Raw genomic sequence first — 22,744 nt, 5'->3', positions numbered from 1 at the left:
ACATTCCAACCTTCTGACTTCAAGAAACACTTAAAAAAAAGAAAAAAGAAAGAAAATTAGTCAGTTGCGACTGTTTTTTCGGATCAAGCAGAGGAAGAAAAATGTGGAATCACTCAATTCTGAGGAAATTATTATGTAATCACCATATACTTTACAGTTCTAAAACAAACATCTGCATCAGATGACATCCGCTAATTAGTCTGCAGTTAAAAAGAGTGCTTGCACCCTTTGGTGAGATGTTGCACCAAGCTGATTGACATGAATCATGGCTCCAACATGAGAGACGTCAGTTGAAACAAAGGAGAGGATTACAAAACTTCTTCAAGAAAGTAAATCATTACAGAATGTTGGTTGTTCCCAGTCATCTGTGTCTAAAATCTGGACCAAGTACAACTCAAATGGGAAGGTTGTAACAGGGAAGCGTACTGGAAGACCAAGGAAGACATCAACGCCTCAACATTGAAAACTTAAAGCAATGAAAGCCATTTGTGGGTTTAACTAATCTTTTTTTGTCTAATTCTCCTTCAAGGGGTCGTGTCAGGGGTGTGTGTCCTATGCCCACATACCTCTGCTAATAGGTGTTCCTTGTTCTCATATCAAAAAGTTTGGAGTTATGTATATTTGTAAGCTGCAGTGGCCACATCACGGCACTTCATTGTACTGCAGTCCTAACTCCATCATTTTGGAGTTGCAGGCTGACTTGTAAGTGAGCTGGGAATTCTTGTTTGTTCTTTGAAATATATATTGAAAGATGCTGGATGGCAAGATTGTGGACGGTGTGTATGTGTCACCTAGATTTCTCACCTACACATGGTGAGGGGCTCCAGGGTTTATGACTGATATGGAGAGAACAAACTTGTTGTTTTCTACGATTTTCATAATTCCAGGTCTGGGTGCTAGAGCCTAGAGGCTTTGTAGAGGTTTCTGTGGGGAAAAGCCTCCATCCTTAGGTGCACATCTTACTCAGTGCTCTCTCTTTCCTTTATATACGTGGGTTGACTGATGTTCAGTGCCCCCACTTTCCTTTATATAAATGGCTTGACTGATGCTCAGTGCCCCCACTTTCCTTTATATAAATGGCTTGACTGATGCTCAGTGCCCCCACTTTCCTTTATATAAGTGGCTTGACTGATGCTCAGTGCCCCCACTTTCCTTTATATAAGTGGCTTGACTGATGCTCAGTGCCCCCACTTTCCTTTTTATATAAGTGGCTTGACTGATGCTCAGTGCCCCCACTTTCCTTTTATATAAGTGGCTTGACTGATGCTCAGTGCCCCCACTTTCCTTTATATAAGTGGCTTGACTGATGCTCAGTGCTCCCTCTTTCCTTTTATATATGTGGGCTGAGTGATGCTCAGTCCTCACACCTTCCTTTATATATGATGGCTGACTGATGCTCAGTGCTCAAACTTTCCTTTATATACGTGGGTTGAGTGATGCTCAGTGCTCCAATTTTCCTTTATATACGTGGGTTGAGTGATGCTCAGTGCTCCCACTTTCCTTTATATACGTGGGTTGAGTGATGCTCAGTGATCCCTCTTTCCTTTATACAGTTGTGCTCAAAAGTTTGCATACCCTGGCAGAAATTGTGAAATTTTGGCATTGATATTGAAAATATGACTGATCATGCCAACAAATGCTCTTTTATTGAAGGATGGCAATCATATGAAGCCATTTATTATCAAATAATTGTTTGGCTCCTTTTTAAATCATAATGATAACAGAAATCACCCATATGGTCAGTATCAAAAGTTTCCATCCCCTGGAATGTTTGGCCTTGGTACAGACACACACGGGTTAAAATGCCAATTAGAGGTTAATATCCCACATCTGTGGCTTTGTAAACTGCAATTAGTGTCAGTGTATAAATAGTCAATGAGTTTGTTAGCTGTTATGTGGAAGCACTGACTAGGCTAGATACTGAGCCATTGGGGATCAGAAAAAGAACTGTCAAAAGTCCTGCTTGACAAGGTAATGGAACTTTATAAAGATGGAAAAAGACATAAAAAGATGTCCAAAGCCTTGAATATGCCAATCAGTACTGTTAAATCACCTATTAAGAAGTGGAAAATTCGGGGATCTCTTGATACCAATCCAAGGTCAGGTAGACCAAGAAAGATTGCAGCCACAACTGCCAGCAGAATTGCCTGGGATTCAAAGTAGGGACTGAGGTGAATGTGTAATAAATATGTAAATTGCTGCATAAATTGATGGTGCTATATAAGTACCTGTAATAAATAATAGATAAATATACAACAAAGGAAGAGGAGAATTGTATTCTACAGCTAAGAAGTCCTTCTGAAGTCATTCATGGTGGTCCATCCTTTACCGGTAGAGCTTTATTTAAGTTTAATTTAAGTTAGTTTGTATTTTTATAATCTCGGAGGTAAATTTATTCTTTAAGATGTCTATAAAGGCAACATGTGGATTTAAAGGATTGGTCTGCTGGAAACTGAGATTGTAGCTATGTTAGACACTGTTGTAGTGAATCACTTCTGACCTTCTTATATCTCTTAACCGCTTCCGCGCCGTCCTATAGCAGAACTACTGCTACAGGGTGGCATGGGCGTGCAAAATCACGCATATATATGTGATTTTGCAGTTCCAGGTAGGGGGCGCGTGCCACCATGCCTTGGCTGTCAACCCCCATTCACAGCCTCGGCTGTCAACCACCAGGTCCCAGCCGGTAATTCCCCACCGGCACCCGGCGATCTCCGAGAATTACCGAACAGGGAGAGACCTGTGTATAAACAATGCAGATCTCTCCCCTGTCAGCTCCTGCACACTGCTTTGTATGGCTCTGCATAGCAGAACTATACAAAGCAGTGTACTTACAGTGGAAAGCACACACAAGGCACACAGTCAAACCGCACACAGTTAACCCTTTGACCGCCCCACATTAACCCCTTCCTGCCCAGTGCCATTAGAATTTTTTATTAGCACTGATCACTGTATTGGTGTCACTAGGGATGTCAGTGACACCAAGTCAGTTCCCCCCCAATGTCAGAATGCCTTCCTGCCCAGTGCCATTAGTATTTTTTATTAGCACTGATCACTGTATTGGTGTCACTAGGGATGTCCGTGACACCAAGTCAGTTCCCCCCCCAGTGTCAGAATGCCCGCCACAGTCCCACTTTAAGTCGCTGATTGCCGCCATTATTAGTAAAAATCCCAGTATATATAGCGCCATTTCTAAACACTATAACTTTCACGTAAACCAATAATTTACACATACTGGTATTTTTTTCTTAGCAAAGACGTAGCAGAATACATTTTGGCCTAAATTTATGACTAAATTTGATTTTTAACATTTTTTTTTACCGGACACGTTTACTAGGAAAATGTCAAAAATAGTTTTTTTTAATCAAAATTGTTGGTCTTTTTTTATTTATAGCCCAAAAAATAAAAACCACACAGGCGATCAAACACCACCAAAAAAACGCTCTATTCATTGGAAACAATGTTACTTTAACTGACAATTGCGCGGTCATGCAACGTTGCGCCCAAATGAAATTTACTTTAATGCAAAAAATGGCCTGGTCAGGAAGGGGGGGAAATCCTCTGGAGGGCAAGTGGTTAAAGACCTCTGTGGTGAGATTCCTTCATCAGGGTTTCGGGCTCAGTGACTTTTTCTTTCATTCTGACGGAAGACTAACTGTCAATGTTCAGCAGTTGGAAGACATACTATAGCAAGGAAGGGAACTGGGATCTAGAAGTTTGCTCGTCCCTCTGACACATCTTGCACATAACCAGAGCGGAAAAATGGGAATGTCGTGGCTGCTGCCGTCTCTACTTCCCCGCGTGGTCTCGTATCTCTTGAAGAATGTCTGTTTATTGCATTTCATTGCCGGGTAATTCAATCAGTCAGGTCACAGACTTGCGCTGCTCATTATTGGCTGCTTGTAAGGCCCTACGGCGGTATTTTCCCTCTTTCCCAGTAGATTAGCGCTACGCAGTCCATCGCTTTTTCGGATGCTGAAATCACCGCCATGCAGGGCGCCCTCTACCCAGGGAGGGGTCTCTGCTTGTTTATTTTTGTTGTTTTTTTACCCTTTTTAATTCATTCTCTTTCCTTCTTGGATCCTTTTTTGTTTCCGGAAAATGCTCACCATATGTTTTTAATCTAACCACATATGTCTGGAAGGGTGGGGAGAGCCTGGAATTCTGGGAATTATTAACACATTACTTCCTGGACGCTGTCAGTCTGATCTCACCACTATTTAAGGTGGCGTTGTATCCTCCTGCTTTGTGCTTTACAAAAGATCTTAAAAGGGCGCAAAACAAAACGCATATATTACTCTAGAAACCGACTTACATACAATAGGGGACGCCGACCTTTTTATCCTCAAGGAACCCTTGACATCCCTTTAAAAGCCAACTCCTGGGAAAATAGAAATCCTCCCATGCAATGGGGCTGCCCCCACACTGCAAGATTTAAATGCTCCCTTAGGTATAGAGGATGGGAAAAGCAGTTATACTTACCCGATCCTCTGCTCCCGCAGCAACCAGTACTCCTCTACTCTTCAGTGGTGGACTGTTCCTCAGCGCCCTTACGTCCATGGACTATGGACTATGGAGCGATCTTAAAGACGTCAGAGGACCTGCAACTGCCGTACCATAGAGGAGAGGCTATGGGGACCAGTCTTGAAGTATGGTGGAAGCCTGTGGGAGTGGAGGATCAGGTAAGTAAAACCGCTTTTCTTGTTTCCCTAGACCTGAACCAGGGGTGGCAAACTGACGGCCCTCCAGCTGTTGTGAAACTACAAGTCCCATCATTCCTCTGCCTTTGGGAGTCATGCTTGTAACTGTCAGTCTTGCAATGCCTCATGGGACTTGTAGTTTCCGAACAGCTGGAGGGCTGCCAGTTTGACACCTCTGACCTAAATCTTTTAAACCTTGCAGTGTGGGGACAGCCCTATTTCAGAGGAGCATTCTGACCCCGGAATTTATTTATTTCAGGTACTTATATAGCGCCGTCAATTTACGCAGCGCTTTACATATATATTGTACATTCACATCAGTCCCTAACCCTCAAGGGGCGTACAATCTAAGGTCCCTAACTTACATTCATACATACACATACTAGGGCCAATTTAGAACAGGATCCAATGAACCTACCAGCATGTCTTTAGAATGTGGGAGGAAACTTGAGCAGGCACAGGGAAAACATGCAAACAGGCAGGTGGTGCCGTGGTTGGGATTCGAACCAACGACCCTGGCTTTAAGATCTCAGCAAAGCCCTAGAATAATTTTCACATCTTCAGCTTTCAGTACATTATTGTGTTCAATTAGTTTTAGATTATAGCAATACAAATGTAGATCCCGACAACATGAATAGAATATAAAACAGAATTGCATACTAAAAATATGAATATATGCATGAAAATACACAAAGTTTACATTGGTGCTCATTGCAACACTCCAACTTTACACTGGTGTTCAGGGATAAGCTGATGGTGTTCAAGTGATGAAAAAGTCTTTTTTTTTTTTTAAAGGATAAGTTCACCCTTGTAACATGTTACAGTACAGTACCAGCCTGCACTCCCCTCACACCTCCCCCCATGACCGTGGGCGGGGGACCTTCTCTCCGCACCCGCTGTCACAAATCAAAAACAGTGCGGCAGTGCAGAGCTCCACCCACACAGTCATGTCATTTATTCACAATTTCCTGTGAATGAATGAACTACAATTACCATCTGTCACCACGGGAGACGGCTTGTAGTTCTCAATGATCTGCGAGGGCTCTGGTGAGCTCTCATAGTTCATTGATTCAGCTGGCCAGGAAAGATAGTAAGGGAACTCTTACCATAATGCATTTAGGTAAACTACTTTTAGACTTTAGAAGCACTTTAAGCTCTGCTCAGGAAAAACTTCAGCTTTGCATTGGTGCTCATGGAAAAAAAAATTGTTATTCGCAAAATGTGTAATTCTGAATATCTCTTCTTATGTATGTATGGGCTCTGCATAGGAGCACTTATTTTGTTATGTATGCTGCTTCTAAGTGATTTGCTAGGTGCACTACACATCTCCTGTCACCGCACATCTCCTATCACCGCACATCTCCTGTCACCGCACATCTCCTGTCACCGCACATCTCCTATCACCGCACATCTCCTATCACCGCACATCTCCTGTCACCGCACGTCTCCTGTCACCGCACGTCTCCTGTCACCGCACGTCTCCTATCACCGCACGTCTCCTATCACCGCACATCTCCTGTCACCGCACATCTCCTATCAGCGCACGTCTCCTGTCACCGCACGTCTCCTGTCACCGCACGTCTCCTGTCACGTCTCCTGTCACCGCACGTCTCCTGTCACCGCACGTCTCCTGTCACCGCACGTCTCCTATCAGCGCACGTCTCCTGTCACCGCACATCTCCTATCACCGCACATCTATCACCGCACATCTCCTGTCACCGCACATCTCCTATCACCGCACGTCTCCTGTCACCGCACGTCTCCTATCACCGCACGTCTCCTGTCACCGCACGTCTCCTGTCACCGCACGTCTCCTATCAGCGCACGTCTCCTGTCAGCGCACGTCTCCTGTCACCGCACGTCTCCTGTCACCGCACGTCTCCTGTCACCGCACGTCTCCTATCAGCGCACGTCTCCTGTCACCGCACGTCTCCTGTCACCGCACGTCTCCTGTCACCGCACATCTCCTGTCACCGCACGTCTCCTGTCACCGCACGTCTCCTGTCACCACACGTCTCCTATCACCGCACGTCTCCCGTCACCGCACGTCTCCCGTCACCACACGTCTCCCGTCACCACACGTCTCCCGTCACCGCACGTCTCCTACCACCGCACGTCTCCTGTCACCGCACGTCTCCTACCACCGCACGTCTCCTGTCACCGCACGTCTCCTATCACCGCACGTCTCCTGTCACCGCACGTCTCCTGTCACCGCACGTCTCCTGTCACCGCACGTCTCCTGTCACCGCACGTCTCCTGTCACCGCACGTCTCCTACCACCGCACGTCTCCTACCACCGCACGCATCCTGTCACCGCACGTCTCCTGTCACCGCACGTCTCCTGTCACCGCACGTCTCCTACCACCGCACGTCTCCTACCACCGCACGTCTCCTGTCACCGCACGTCTCCTGTCACCGCACGTCTCCTGTCACCGCACGTCTCCTATCACCGCACGTCTCCTGTCACCGCACGTCTCCTGTCACCGCACGTCTCCTACCACCGCACGTCTTCTGTCACCGCACGTCTCCTACCACCGCACGTCTCCTACCACCGCACATCTCCTACCACCGCACATCTCCTACCACCGCACGTCCTCCTCCTATCACCGCACATCTGCCACTGCACATCTCCTACCACTGTGCATCTCCTATCACCGCACATCTCCTACCGCTGCGCATCCTCCTCCTATCACTGCACATCCTCCTACCACTGTACACAGCAGGTAAGTATAACATGTTTGTTTTTTGTTTTTTTATTTGCCTTTAATATCACTTTATCTAGCATTTATCCCTTTCAATGCTGGGGAAGGGGTGGGGAGCACAGCAAAGGTATATTTGTGTAATTCCTGGAGTTTGGAGTATAGCCAAACCAAGTATGTGTCACTTCCACCCTGGCTGAGATCTCTGCATATCCAGTCAGCATAACTGCCAGGCAATTAGCATTTCCAAAAGGAAGGGTCGGCAGTGGCAGCCTTCATATTTCCCTGTGTACAGGTATGCCTCAACAACACAATGCCATATTGAACCAGTTGTATCATCCTAGCGAGGACAAGTTTTATTTCCATCTAAAATATCTCTCTTTTTGGCATCTACAGCCTGGCAGCTCCTGAGATGAACAAGTTGCGGCAGAGTCTAAGGAGGAAAAAACCAACGTATGTCCCGGAGGCCAGCCGCCCGCACCAGTGGGGGGCAGACGAAGAGGCGGTGAGGAGGGGGAAATGCAGTTTTCCTGTCCGGGTGAGTGACATTGTGTGTACCACCATCTTCCCTCCCTGGTGGCCTCTCCGGCATTGTGCACACCTACAAAGTGTCTCCATTCAGGAAGGTCATCGGTGGAGGACACGGGGACCTCAGGAAATGCTCCAAACCGTAGTGACGTCTGGCTAAATGTGCCTGGCAGGCCTGGAAGGGAATGCCTCACTACAGCTGCCCATATACGGCTCACATTTCATCTGATTTTGGTTTTCTTTGGCCATGGGTGGCCCTGCCAACACCACCTGGTTTGACCAACTTCAACTGAGAAATCGGCCAGGCAGAAAACAAAGGGCCTAACAGCAGCTGCAGGCAATCAGTAGAACTCACTGTTCAGGTGATCTGACAGCCGCAGGTGCTGACTATTGCAATTCAATACCTGGCAGTGGGAGATTCCTCCGTTGCTGTTTTGTATGAATCAGGGAATCTAGGGACTTGAGTTAATCTAGAGCAATGGTTCTCAACCTGTGGGTTGTGACCCCTTTGGGGGTCGAACGACCCTTTCACAGGGGTCCCCTAAGACCATCAGAAAACACATATTTCCGATGTCTAAAGAGCAGCTACTGTGTTGAAAGCAGCTACTGTGTTGAAAGCAGCTACTGTGTTGAAAGCAGCTGCTGTGTTGAAAGCAGCAGTATTGGAGGTAAAAGGACACTCATGAATTATAATTACTGGGTAAATAATGTTATGGTTGGGGGTCACCACAACATGAGGAACTGTATTAAAGGGTCACGGCATTAGGAAGGTTGAGAACCACTGATCTAGAGTAATCTTTACATGTATAGTCCTTGCTGACTTTCAGAACCTGTTTGTGGGTAGGACTACTGGTACTCATTAGAGACAGGCCTGCTGGTTTCAGTCCTCAGGCCGTCCTGGTGTTAAGGGGTCGACATACGCTCATTATTATTATACAGGATTTAAAGAGCGCCAACAGTTTTCTCAGCGCTGTACATTATAATGGGAGATGGTACACGAGACAGTACAGTAACAATACAATTCAATACACGAGGGGTTCGAGGGCCCTGCTCCTTGGAGCTTACAATCTAGGAGGGAGAGGATAGCGCTCATATAAAATAAAGAGGTGCCTCTCATATCGCAGTAGGTTAAAAAATTTATTAAGCAGAGCCTCCCTTCTGACGTCATCACGTAAGAACCGCCATTTTACAGTTGTTTCTGCTGACTGAAGGTCTATGGTTGCCTTATAACTGACTATGCTTGTAAGTGCATTTTAGTTCATTTAACAAATTGGTTTTTTAACCTACTGCACTATGAGAGGCACCTCTTTATTTTATATGAGCGTATTTCAACATCTTAACACCGGGATGGCTTGAGGAGCCTTGGATGGTATACGTGATCTGATCTGAGGCATATGAATCTGGACGGAATTATATATATAAGGCGTGTATTGACCCCCTATAATTAAGGGGTCATAGGATCTGGTAAGCCTCCAATTCGATATCACGGTGGTTCAATTCTCATGTTTGGTGGTTATATTGGAATGAAGATCTTCTATCACCACAGAATAAGGGGACTGATCTATATACCTTATAAGGACTGTTTCATACATGTTTATTCAAAATATTTACTTCTGGCAATGGTTCACGATTGAGCACTTTTCTGTTTTATCCTTTATTGGACGCATATCATTTGTATATTATTTATGTGACTTTTTGATGTATGTATATATTTCACTTGGCGCAACACTAGCTATTTATTTGATTTGGGATTTAGAGGGGATATCCTCTTGGTGTGTTTGCTGCTTTGTACACAATTATTATTATACAGGATTTATATAGCACCAATGGTTTGCTCAGCGCTTTACATTATAGTGGGAGACAATACAGTAACAATACAATTCAATACAAGAGGGATTTGAGGGCCCTGCTCCTTGGAGCTTACAATCTAGGAGGGGGGGTGAATGGTACAGTAGGTAGTAACTGTGGGGGATGGAGTGGTTGGAAGAGTAGAGGATTCCAGAATTAGCAGAGGGCGGGATAGGCTTCCCTGAAGAGATAGGTTTTCAGTGATCGCCTAAAGGCAAGTACAGTAGGTGAAAGTCTGATAGATTGGGGTAGGAAGTTTCAGAGGATGGGTGACGCCCTGGAGAAGTCTTGGAGACGAGCATGGGAGGAGGAGACAAGGGAGCTAGAGAGTAAGAGGTCTTGCGAGGAGCGGAGTGTACTTTTTGGGTGATACTTAGAGATAAGATCGGTTATGTAAATTGAGGCAGTGTTGTGGATGGCTTTATATGTCATTGTTAGTGTTTTGAATTTTATCTGTTGGGCAACTGAGAGCCAGTGGAGGGATTGGCCGAGAGGGGTGGCAATTAGGTTTAGGTATTTGGGCAGTTTAATTATTTAATATAATATCGAGCATTTAACCCTTGCAGCGCAGGGCCCCCCCACTCCACTGTGTTCTATTGCAGTAGTGATGGAGTTTGGCTTTAAATAGTTCTTGCGCTGTCACTGTGGTCTATACTGCCCTCTAGCGTTCATCTGTCATTACTACCACTCTGCTGTGTTTCATGTCATTCCTTTGAATTCTCCGGAGTGTCCCGTGGCTTCTTGTAATGTGTTCTTTTTTTTGTCCCCAGTACCTGGGGCACGTGGAGGTGGAGGAGTCGCGAGGCATGCATGTATGCGAGGACGCCGTCAAGAAGCTCAAATTGGTGAGAAGATAAATTGACAGCGTGACCGCTGAGTGCGGGATTTATAATTTAATGGCAAGAAGGGATTAAAGGATGGGGGGGGGGGGGTACTGCAGATTGACTGGCACAGTCCAGCGGCATAAGCCTGCCATGTCCCCGGCCATCCTTTACATGTCACCGGCAGTTCCTCTGAAGAACCTGAAGTGACACCAATAAATATTTTTGCATAAGAAGTGTGGGCTGCACAGAGGGAATTAGACGGCCAGGAAATCTGTGGCTACGGGTTCTCTGAAGATAAGATGAAAGGATGCCTGTATGTGAGGAATTAGGAAATGGCCCAAAAAATGTACATGAAAGAGACGGCGACATTGCCGGCCTAATGTGATATCATGCTGCCTTGTTCAGCGGTGTCACTCAGCAACCAATCAGACATAAGCTTTCAGACGTGCACTGGGGATTGCTGCCATTTTTGTTTATTGTCACCGCATTAAATAAACTTTTATTTGTATTCTCCGTAGTAAAAAATGAATCTATTTATTTATTTCAGGTACTTATATAACGCCGTCAATTTCCGCAGTGCTTTACATATATATTGTACATTCACATCAGTTCCTAACCCTCAAGGGGTGTACAATCTAAGGTCCCTAACTCACATTCATACATACACATACTAGGGCCAATTTAGACAGGAGCCAATTAACCTACCAGCATGTCTTTGGAGTGTGGGAGGAAACTGGAGAATCCAGAGGAAACCCACGCAGGCACAGGGAGAACATGCAAACTCCAGGCAGGTAGTGCTATGGTTGGGATTCGAACCAACAACCCTAGTACTGCCAGGCGGAAGTGCTTTCTTCTTTTGGTGTACAATTATCAATAAATAATATTGGCAAAAGAAGAGGCCAGCTATCCTGAAAATCCTGCCCTACAAACGTTGTACTTAGCCAATTAATGGCACTGCCCTATGTGTCAAAGATATAAAAATTGGCCAGGATTAAAAATGGATTTCATGACCGTCAAATAAATGAAAATCACCCAACGACTTCTCAAGGGAATTGCCCAATGAAAGTTTTTCTGAAGTTCTCAACAATTATTCACAGGTTGATTATGCAAACCTATTCAGCAGGAGCCATTGGCTTTCACTCCTGTCAATCACAGTGAGAAGGGGGTGGGGACGAGCCACACTCTGTGTGTCTATGGACACACAGAGTCAGCTTGGGAGCGAGCATGCATGAGTGCCCCCATAGCAAGTGGCTTGCTATGGGAGTACTCAGCAGTGAGGATCCGAGAGTGCCGACGAGGGTCCCCAGCAGGGGAGGATCAGGGCTGCTCTGTGCAAAACCATTACACAGAGCAGGTAAGTATAACATGTTTATTCTTTTGAGAAAAATGTTTCACCCTTTCCAATAATTTTAAGTCTGGGTTCACACTTGCACGGTGTGGCATATCGCATGTGATTCACACAGGAACTGCACCGCATTCTTGTGCAAATCACGTGAATTCTGTGTGGTGCGATTTGAGCCATATATTATGCAGCACTCAACTTGCACCACATCCGCACCAAAAAGGTTTTGTTGACCGATTTCGGGGTGTTGCTAATTTAAACGGAGTTCCAACTGAAAAAAAAAAATAAAAGTCAGCAGCTACAAAAACTGTGCAAAAAATACAGAGACTTACCTGTCCCTCGGTCCAGCAGTGTCACCACTGCTGGTTTTACCGGCTGTCTTCTCTCCCTGGTGCCGGCATCTTCAGCTTGCAGCTTCACAGCTGGGTGCCCACTGTGCATGCACGAGAAGCGCTGCGCTTTGTGACTGGCCCCATAGTCTTCTGGGACCTGTCACGTGTCCCAGAAGACTACGGGGAGGGAGGACAACTTTCACTTCCAATCGCCTAGGCGATCGCAGTGGAAGTGGGAGCGGGTACCTGTCAGATTTGGGTACCTATCAAATACCTCCCCAAAGGTGCCAATCCTTAATGGGGAGCGGGGAACAAAGCATTAAAGTGGAACACATCAACAACGTGCATGCAAAAACGCATCCAGAATGCATCTGGACTGCGTTTCCTCACCAGACCTCATCTGGAATATGCAGTTCAGTTTTGGGCACCAATTCACAAAAAGAACATTGGGGAACTGGAGAAAGTACAGAGAAGGGCAACCAAACTGATAAGAGGCATGGAGGAGCTCAGCTATGAGGAAAGATTAGAGGGACTGAATTTATTGATCACCATGTATAATACATAAGGGGGGATATTATCACCATGTATAATACATAAGGGGGGATATGATCTCCATGTATAATACATAAGGGGGGATATGATCTCCATGTATAATACATAAGGGGGGATATGATCACCATGTATAATACATAAGGGGGGATATGATCTCCATGTATAATACATAAGGGGGGATATGATCTCCATGTATAATACATAAGGGGGGGGATATTATCACCATGTATAATACATAAGGGGGGATATGATCTCCATGTATAATACATAAGGGGGGGGATATGATCTCCATGTATAATACATAAGGGGGGGGATATGATCTCCATGTATAATACATAAGGGGGGGGATATGATCACCATGTATAATACATAAGGGGGGATATGATCTCCTTGTATAATACATAAGGGGGGATATGATCTCCATGTATAATACATAAGGGGGATATGATCTCCATGTATAATACATAAGGGGGATATGATCACCATGTATAATACATAAGGGGGGATATGATCTCCATGTATAATACATAAGGGGGGATATGATCTCCATGTATAATACATAAGGGGGGATATGATCTCCATGTATAATACATAAGGGGGGATATGATCTCCATGTATAATACATAAGGGGGGATATGATCTCCATGTATAATACATAAGGGGGGATATGATCTCCATGTATAAATACATCAGTGGTTCCTATAGTGAACTCGGTGTATAGTTATTCACCCTGAGGTCATCACAGAGGACAAGGGGGCACTCTTTATGTCTGGAGGAAAAGAAATGTAATCTCCAAACACGGAAAGGTTTCTTCACAGTAAGAGCAGTGAAAATGTGGAATAGACTCCCTCAAGAGTTGGTTCTGGCAGCTCAGTGGATTGCTTCAAAAAAGTCCTGGATTGTTTCTTAGATACACAGAATATAACTGGATACTAACATTTATAGGTAAAGTTGATCCAGGGAATATCCGATTGCCTCTCGGGGGATCAGGAAGGAATTTTTTCCTGTGCAGGAGCAAATTGGATCATGATTTGCTGGGTTTTTTTGCCTTCCTCTGGATAACTCGTGGGTGTAGGATTCTAACTTTTTTTTAAATGGTTTAACTGGATGGATATTTGTCTTTTTTCAGCCAGACTATGTAACTATAGTGTGAACCGGTCCTTTACGCAGTGCCAACAATTTTTGCAGCTTTTTCCATATTGTGCATTAACCCTGTCCCTGTCCTCTAGGAGCTTATAAACGAAGGTCCCTCTCTTACATGCACACGCATACTAGGGCCAATTTGGACAGAAGCCAGTTAACCTACTGGCATGTTGTTGGAGTGTGGGAGGAAACCTGTGTACCTGGAGGAAATCCACACAAGCAGACTCCATGCAGATAGTATCCTGGCCGAGATTCGAAGCAAGGATCACCATACATTTTGATGCTGTTATACACTATTCACAAACTCACCTGCCCAGCAGATCCAGCATTATCCTGCCATGATCCACCGCACCGCCATCATATACTGGGTCTCATGCCATCATTTTTGTTGCTGTCATCAGGTGTCAGTTGCCTCTTTCTGGTTCAGGCATCCCAACCCCTTGATGATGCACAGCAGGCCCACCCTCTTCCGGCCACTGTAATTGGAAAGTGAATAATTTGCATATCACAATACTCAACAGCCGAATCCCAAAATGCTCACTGCGGTCTTTTCCTTGATTACATCACATAGACTCCACCCTACACGTTCCATCATACAGTCACCATATGACGAAACTCGTAGTGACACCATCACGCAAAAGACCGCAGTGAACTTTTTGGGATTCGGTTTCGGAGTTTTTTTATATGAATATCCAATTTTACATAATGTGTGTGAACGTTTGTTTTATTAAATCCTTGGGTTTTTATACTGCACCATAAGGTTGTTTATTCCTATACCCTTTATCCCTTTGAGGACCATAATATTACAGAATGCCAAAAGAATCAATTTTTTTGTTTTTAAAGTTCATACACTTCAGTTGTTGTAACTAAGCCATTTCATGAAATAATTGGCAAAAAGCTAGATCCATTTGTTGATAAGAACTAATATTTTGACTCAAACCAAAAAAAAGTATTTTAAGTTCTTAATCAGATGATACAGGCAATTAAAAACATGGGACAAATACGTCCCATGGTCCTCAAAGGGTTAAGAGTGACATATTGAGCTGATTGTCCCGGGATCACCGATGATGAGTGCCATATGGGTATATGAGAAAGCCACAAACAGACAAGAAAAACAAACTTTATTCTTTGGAAGCTTAGGGCTTGTATATAAGAGAGGTCATATATGGTCATATACAGAATGTTTCATAGAAAATTAGATACTTTGTTGCATTTCCAATGTCAGACTTTCCAGAGCGACTACAATTGTCTTGATTATTTCCAGTTGATAACATTTTGTTTTGCATCTATTTCTACAGCTTGGGAAGAAGTCTGTGAAAGCAATTCTGTGGGTTTCCGCTGATGGCTTGCGGGTTGTGGATGATAAGACGAAGGTGAGCTACAGAATGACATAGAGATCACACAGAAATCCCATTATAACGTCCCTTAAATGGATCTTTGTGGTGTGCGGTCATGCGGAAAAAAGGATCACTTGCATCTTCTGGTCCGTTGTGGTGCATTTTCAGTACATGTATATTGAATGGGCTGCCTACACACAATGCGTGTTAAAAGAAAAGTTTGGGAATTGCAAAAAAAAAAAAATCATACTTGCCTAGATGTCTACAGCACCGATCCCAGCTGCAGCTGTCCAATGCCACCTCAAAGAACAAGAACTGAGTGATCAAAGACCACTGATCACTCAGCTTTTGGTCCTCAGCCTGCAGAGATCTGGTGACTGTAAGTCTCCAGCTCTCTGCTCTGCTCCTCCAGCGCTCCAGAGTACTGGCCTGTGGACGGTGCGGCTCGCTCAGGCTCTAGGTGGCTAACTGAGAGGGTGATCCAGGTGCCGGAGCAGACTTCTGGGTTGACCGGCTCTGTGACATCAGCCGACAGCGGGCTTTGGGCTGCTGTTGGCTGAAAATTGGTCACAGAAAGAATTCCACTCCTGTGACCCCCTTTAATACATCACAATAGATTGGGTAAGCCTGAATGAACCATTGAAATAGATTTCAGGACTCAAGGAACCTCCACTAAAATTTATTGGACCTTCAGGTCATTGGTACATTAGCACAGTCAGGCTGTAGAACATTTTTAATAAAAGAATAAGGAATGGGGTTTTCTTAAAGCGGTATTAAATCTGATTATTTTTTTTTTTTTGGTTTCATATGGGCCCTCAGATGGGTTATGCCATATTGTGCTAGCATTCACCACATATTAGCACATTATGACAGACCAAAGCTGGCTATACATGGGTGTAAATTTGACCAGTTCAGCGGGGACTGGCAGAAGTTTGACCCATGTATGGGCAAGCTGGTTGTACAGAAGTTGATCTACCCAATGATGTCTTTACAACCAACCCACTGGATTTTTCGTGCCCCATCAGTGCCACTGGCAATAGCTGGCAGCACTGATCAGTGTGTTCTGACTGTGGGAAAGTCTCTCAGCTCTCAGAATACAATAGCTTGGCGGGAGGATTCCCCCATCCTCATTGACTCTGAGGGTGGGGGAATCTAGTCATTTTTATTTGTTCAGCCTACTGGATAAATGACAAAAAAATTACTCATGTATGGGTTGTATTACCTGTCATAATGTACCCTCCAGCGCTGAACTGTCACCAATCCCGCTGGTGCGGGCACCTAAGTCTTCCTTCCAGGTTCTGTCTCTTTTGCCGCAATGACATCACTCCTGCGCATGGGAGTCGGATCATCATGGCACAGATTGGATGCTGTAAATGTAAGCTGTGCTGCATATGCACAGGAATGACATCATCATGGACAAAGCGACAACATGAAAGCTGACATTCAGGGAGAAGTATTTATGATAGAAGAGACTGATAGGGTCTCTTATGTCATAAAACTCTTACCTTTTTAATACCACTTTAATAATTAAGAAATGAAACAAACATTAAAGTGTTACTAAACCCACAACAGTACAATCAGTCTGTATATGCAGTAAAGCATGCTTGTTATACTCACTGTGGAACCTAAGGGGTTAATCCTCTGCATTGTGTAAAAAGGCTGTTTGATCCTGTCTTCTCTGATCCTCCCCTTCTACTGTCCCTAATCCACCTGCGGTTAGTACAGAGCTCTAGGAGTGCACATGCTCAGTTTAGTGTGTATGGCTAGAGAGGTTTTTTTTTTTTCTTTGGGTGGGAGCATGTGATCACCACAGGGGCAATCAGCACTGTCCAAACAGAGGGTCAGGTGTTATGCAGCCTCATAGGACAGTCAGCGGAGAATGAAAATTCCTCCTACAAGATTAACCTGTGCTCTTCTGGACACTGATAGAAGTCACACGACTACACTAACTGCTATTGAGAAGAGATATTTAGCAGTTTATATTTACTAAAATAATTGCATTTCCATGTTGTGTGTACTGTGGACATCAGATATAGTGAATGCAGGGTCCGGGGAGACCGGATATAGAGATTGCAGGGTCCGGGGAGAGCAGATATACTGAATGCAGGGTCCGGGGAGAGCGGATATAGTGAATGCAGGGTCCGGGGAGAACAGATATAGTGAATGCAGGGTCTGGGGAGACCAGATATAGTAAATGCAGGGTTCTGGGAGACCAGATATAGTGAATGCAGGGTCCGGGGAGAACAGATATAGTGAATGCACGGTCTGGGGAGACCAGATATAGTGAATGCAGGGTTCTGGGAGACCATATATAGTGAATGCAGGGTCCTGGGAGACCAGATATAATGAATGCAGGGTTCGGGGAGACCAGATATAAGGAATGCAGGGTCCTGGGAGACCTGATATAATGAATGCAGGGTCCGGGGAGACCAGATATAGTGAATGCTGGGTCCTGGGAGACCAGATATAGTGAATGCAGGGTCCGGGGAGACCAGATGTAGTGAATGCAGGGTCCTGGGAGACCAGGTATAGGGAATGCAGGGTCCTGGGAGACCAGGTATAGGGAATGCAGGGTTCGGGGAGACCAGATATAGTGAATGCAGGGTCCGGGGAGAGCAGATATAGTGAATGCAGGGTCCGGGGAGAGCAGATATAGTGAATGCAGGGTCTGGGGAGACTGGATATAGTGAATGCAGGGTCCGGGGAGAGCAGATATAGTGAATGCAGGGTCCGGGGTTTAGTAACACTTTAAGGCTCCATACGCACTAGTGGTTTTTTTTTAAGTGGAAAACCGCTGAATAAAAAATGCTGATATATAATTTTTTTTGTAGCATTTTAGTAGCGTTTAGGAGCACTGGCATTGTATTAGCGTTCTAACAGTACATGTAGAAAAAAAAGGTGTTAGGAGCGTATTAGTAGCGTTTATGAGCGTTCAGTTTTTTTCTGTTGGAAAATGCTCCGAAAAACTCTACAAAAACATTTTTTTCTGCTCCTAAACACTGAAGCTTGAAAAACACTACTAGCCTAAAACAGTGCATGGACACATAGGATAAGACAATTTAGCTTCTAGGAGCAGAAAAAAATGCTAGTGTGCATTGAGCCTTATAATGGCCAGAAAAGAAACACAAACAGTGAAACGTTTAGTGACCCCTTATCACTGGTGGTCAGTGCAGGCAAATGCCAATACTGGCTTCCTAAGGAACTCCTAGCAAGCTCTGGAGGAAACTCGGTTGAGAATTATATTAGTTAAAATTTGTCTTTGAACAGTCACCATTTCTGCCCATTCCTCCTCCACTCACGCTTTCTTTCCTTCTTTCTAAGGACCTCATTGTAGATCAGACCATAGAGAAAGTTTCGTTCTGCGCTCCTGACCGCAATTTTGACAAGGCATTTTCATATATCTGCCGGGATGGCACCACGCGACGCTGGATCTGTCACTGCTTTATGGCCCTGAAAGATTCTGTGAGTGAAATGTGAATGTTAGCATTTAAGAATCCTTGTAAAGTGTGCATGTCACATTGAAAGAGCTCTACGTTTTTGGAAATTACAGAATTACACATTATAATGGATGTATTAGGAAAGTAGATCACTTAGGCCTTGTTCACATCATAGTTACATAGTTAGTCTGGCTGAAAAAAAGACAAAAGTCCATCCAGTTCAACCATAAAAAAAAAAAAGTTATAATTCTATTCCCACAGTTGATCCAGAGGAAGGCAAAAAACCCCAGCAAAACATGGTCCAATTTGCTCCTGCTGGGAAAATATTCCTTCCTGATCCCCCGAGAGGCAATCGGATATTCCCTGGATCAACTTTACCTATAAATGTTAGTATCCAGTTATATCCTGTGTATCCAAGAACGAATCCAGGACTTTTTTAAAGCAATCCACGGAGCTGGCCAGAACCAACTCTTGAGGGAGTCTATTCCACATTTTCACAGCTCTCACTGTAAAGAAACCTTTCCATGTTGGAGATTAAATTTCTTTTCCTTCAGACATAAAGAGTGCCCCCTTGTCCTCTGTGATGACCTCAGAGTGAATAACTCTACACCGAGAGTAGAGTTATTCTCTACATCCCAGACCCTATATCGTTATAAATATATTACAAAGTAAGGGTCCCAACACTGAACCTTGGGGTACACCACTGACACCCCTAGACCATTCAGAGTATGAATCATTAACCACTACTCTCTGAATACCATCTTTTAGCCAGTTTTCTATCCATTTACATATGGATTTTTCCAAGCCCGGAGACATTACCTTACACATTAGCCGTGTGTGGGGAACTGTGTCAAAGGCTTGTGCAAAATCCAAGTATACCACGTCCACCCCTCTGTCCAAGTATACCACGTCCACCCCTCTGTCCAAGTATACCACATCCACCGCCACCCCTCTGTCCAAGTATACCACGTCCACCGCCACCCCTCTGTCCAAGTATACCACGTCCACAGCCACCCCTCTGTCCAAGTGTACCACGTCCACCACACCCCTCTATCCAAGTATACCACGTCCACCGCCACCCCTCTGTCCAAGGTTTTGCTCACCTCCTCCCTGATTTGGGATCACAGCAATTCTGCCCACGATCCCATACGAGTGGCAAGTGCAGCACAACATGCTGTATGCATTTGGATATCATTATCCCTCAATGGTACTCAAGTGAAGCAGCAGCGTGGCACCCCAAATGGGATGTGACACTGCTGCGGGTGCTGCGCAACAAGATCGCATGGCAAACCACACCTTTCAAAATCACGTGAAGCTTGTTGCCCAAAAAGGAGTAGGAGCTTCTTTTTGAGTGATAACCGCACATAGGGCACCCAATTCAAGTGCATGCTCTGCCATATGCTACACAGAGAATTACATGACAGTCGCCTGTCAATATTGCATAGTGGGAAAGCTTGTTCCCACTACGTGATAATGTGAACAGGACCTTAATTGTAAAAGTAGTTCTAGTAACCCTGTCTAATTCCATTGTACAGGTACAGTTGAGTCTTGTACCACGTCACCCTTCGATTAATGCAGAAAGTTTGGAGTTTAGGTTTATTCCCTTAATTGGCAAAATTAACCACCTCCAGTCTGGGCCGGTTCTGACACTTCTCTCATACATGTAAGAAAACGGCATTTTTTTGGCTAGAAAATTACTTAGAATCTCCAAATATCATATATTTTTTAAGCAGAGGCCCTGGAGAATAAAATGGTTATTGTTGCAATTTTCTATTATTTTGTGCTTGTGCCCCTCTCGTTCACATGGGGGGGGGGCAGGATCGGGGGTCCCTTTGTTAAAGGGAGCTTTTAAATTCTAATAAGCTACCCCCTGTGTCCCCATAACCACTGGGCCAGGGTGGCGGGGAAGAGGCACTTGTTTTCATCAGCATAGGGATACAGTGCACCTGCTCCTGTTGAGGGCATGTGACTCAGTTCAAGAGGGAGGGAGCCACTCGCTTGTCCCCCCCCCCCCTTTCCTGGCCTGGCAGGCTATATGCTCAGATAAGGGTCTGGCCATTTTTTTTGGGGGGGGGGTCCCCTCCCCTTAAAAGCCATACCAGACCAAAGGACCTAATATTGATTTTGGGGGGACCCCATGCATTTTTTTTTTTTTTTTGGAACAGGGTCCTGTTCAAAATTTCTACCAGACCCAAAGGACCTGTGATTTATATATAGCTGCTGAATATTATTGTTTTCTACTCTTTTACACTGGGGTGATTTTTCTATTTAGCACAGAAAGGTTTTGTTCATTTCAATATAGAAGCACAACATGCTTTGGGGGGGGAGTGTCAAAGAAACTCCCTCTTTATCTATCTGCATGAGCAATCATCATGGGGAGTTCCTTTTGACCTCGGCTTTGGTTGTCCTTTAGCACAAAACTAATAAATTAGGACAACAGGAAGTGCCTGAACAAGGGCCTTTATGGCAGGATCACATTATTTTAAGAAAGCTAATTAAAAACATTAAATACACCTTTTGAAATGACCATGTTACAGCTTATTCTTATTATAGCTTATTATACAAGATTCTAGTGATTGTGTTTAGCTCTCCTTCGAATGTATACGGAGGTCTTCATATGAATCTGACCTCTTCTCCCTCCGTAATAGGGGGAACGCCTGAGTCATGCAGTTGGCTGTGCATTCGCCGCTTGCCTGGAACGAAAGCAGAAACGGGAAAAAGAGTGTGGAGTCACTGCGTCCTTTGATGCCAGCCGTACCAGTTTCGCTCGTGAAGGTTCCTTCCGTGTCACCTCTGCATCTGGCCACAGCGACCGAGAAGAGACAATGCGGCAAGTTCAAGAAAAAAAGAAAGGTAGGAGACAACAATTTCAAACATCGTGACAAAGATCTGCATAAACAATGGTGACCTTTTGGAGGAAGCTGCAGGTCAGGAGGATCACCTCCTGAGCATACTTTCTGGTCTAAGAAGGCTTTGCTGTGCTACACACTGATTCGGTTGGAGGGCATTTTGACTCTGTTAGCTTCTTCTCAGAATGACCTGGATTGTTATACTGGGCACATGGAAGGAGCGCCAGACCAAAGGATGCCAGTCCAAAGGATAAGAGACCAAATTAATTTATTGATATTGTGCTAAAAGACAGCCAACATGCTTCATGGGGTCAAAGAAACTCCCTCTTTATCAGGGCTTTAGTAAAAAATGAGAAACTTGAATGGTGAGGCTTTCTTGTGTAGGGAAGCTGATTGCTGGATTGGAAGAATTACTGGCCAGCAGTATCTGCATGAGCAATCATCATGGGGAGTTCCTTTGACCTCGGCTTTGGTTGTCTTTTAGAACAATACTATTAAATTAGGACGTTTGTTTTTTAATCTTTTGGTCTGGCACTCCTCCTGCGTATGCGTGTTTTTTTTTGGTGGTATCCTGCTGGGGTACCCACTGGAGGGTAGTCTTGTCTGTTGTAAGCAGCCTAATCTGAGCCAGTGGGCTCTTCAAATGTTTCTTCCCTCTCCCCACTTTGTGCAAACTCAAAGTCCCAGTGCCTCTTGGATGCCTTTTTGTTTTATTGGAGTCTGTATGATTGTATGGTTGTCAGGGCAGGAGCTGAGGAACGGACAGGCAGGCCTAAACAATGTAACGCACTGGCTGACGACAACCACCACCCACAGACCAAAGTCCCTCAGGGCGCGGAGTCTAAGTCCCAGGCTGCCCTTCACCAGGGCCCCTGATGGTGGGGATGGACTTGACGCAGCCAGGAACCAGGTCTCGGCCCCCGAGGCACCTCAGTTGCGGTAATGGCCGCCGCCAATGGCATGTAGCTGGTAGAAAAGACAATAGAGTAGTCAGACAGGCCGGGTCAACAACAACGGGATAAAACCGTACAGGACAGCAGACGAGAATCACAGGTCACGAGCCGGGTTCAGCAACAGAGGGTCAGATCAAAGGAGAATACAAAGAATAGTCGAGTCAGATTCCAGGAGAGTCAGAACAGAGTAATAGCGACAC

General features: G+C 44.9%; 1 protein-coding gene across 1 annotated transcript in view; it reads left to right on the top strand.

Annotated features, from left to right (window-relative positions):
* The window catches only part of LOC149428698 (numb-like protein), a gene marked incomplete at its 3' end in the record, with an annotated part of 42,381 nt that overhangs the window by 13,027 nt on the left and 6,610 nt on the right, over window positions 1-22,744 (top strand). The window contains exons 2-6 of the mRNA XM_089667101.1: window positions 7,796-7,937; window positions 10,546-10,620; window positions 15,267-15,341; window positions 18,627-18,767; window positions 21,391-21,595. Of these exons, the coding sequence (XP_089523227.1) occupies window positions 7,812-7,937; window positions 10,546-10,620; window positions 15,267-15,341; window positions 18,627-18,767; window positions 21,391-21,595 (622 nt within the window). The remainder of the gene's footprint in view (window positions 1-7,795; window positions 7,938-10,545; window positions 10,621-15,266; window positions 15,342-18,626; window positions 18,768-21,390; window positions 21,596-22,744) is intronic.

The sequence above is a fragment of the Staurois parvus genome, unplaced genomic scaffold, assembly GCF_062004578.1.
Source record: "Staurois parvus isolate SC_StPar_1 unplaced genomic scaffold, SC_StPar_1.0 ptg003026l, whole genome shotgun sequence".
NCBI lineage: Eukaryota > Metazoa > Chordata > Amphibia > Anura > Ranidae > Staurois > Staurois parvus.
The sequence above is the reverse complement of the archived record's forward strand: the minus strand, read 5'-3'. Positions and strand labels throughout refer to the sequence as shown.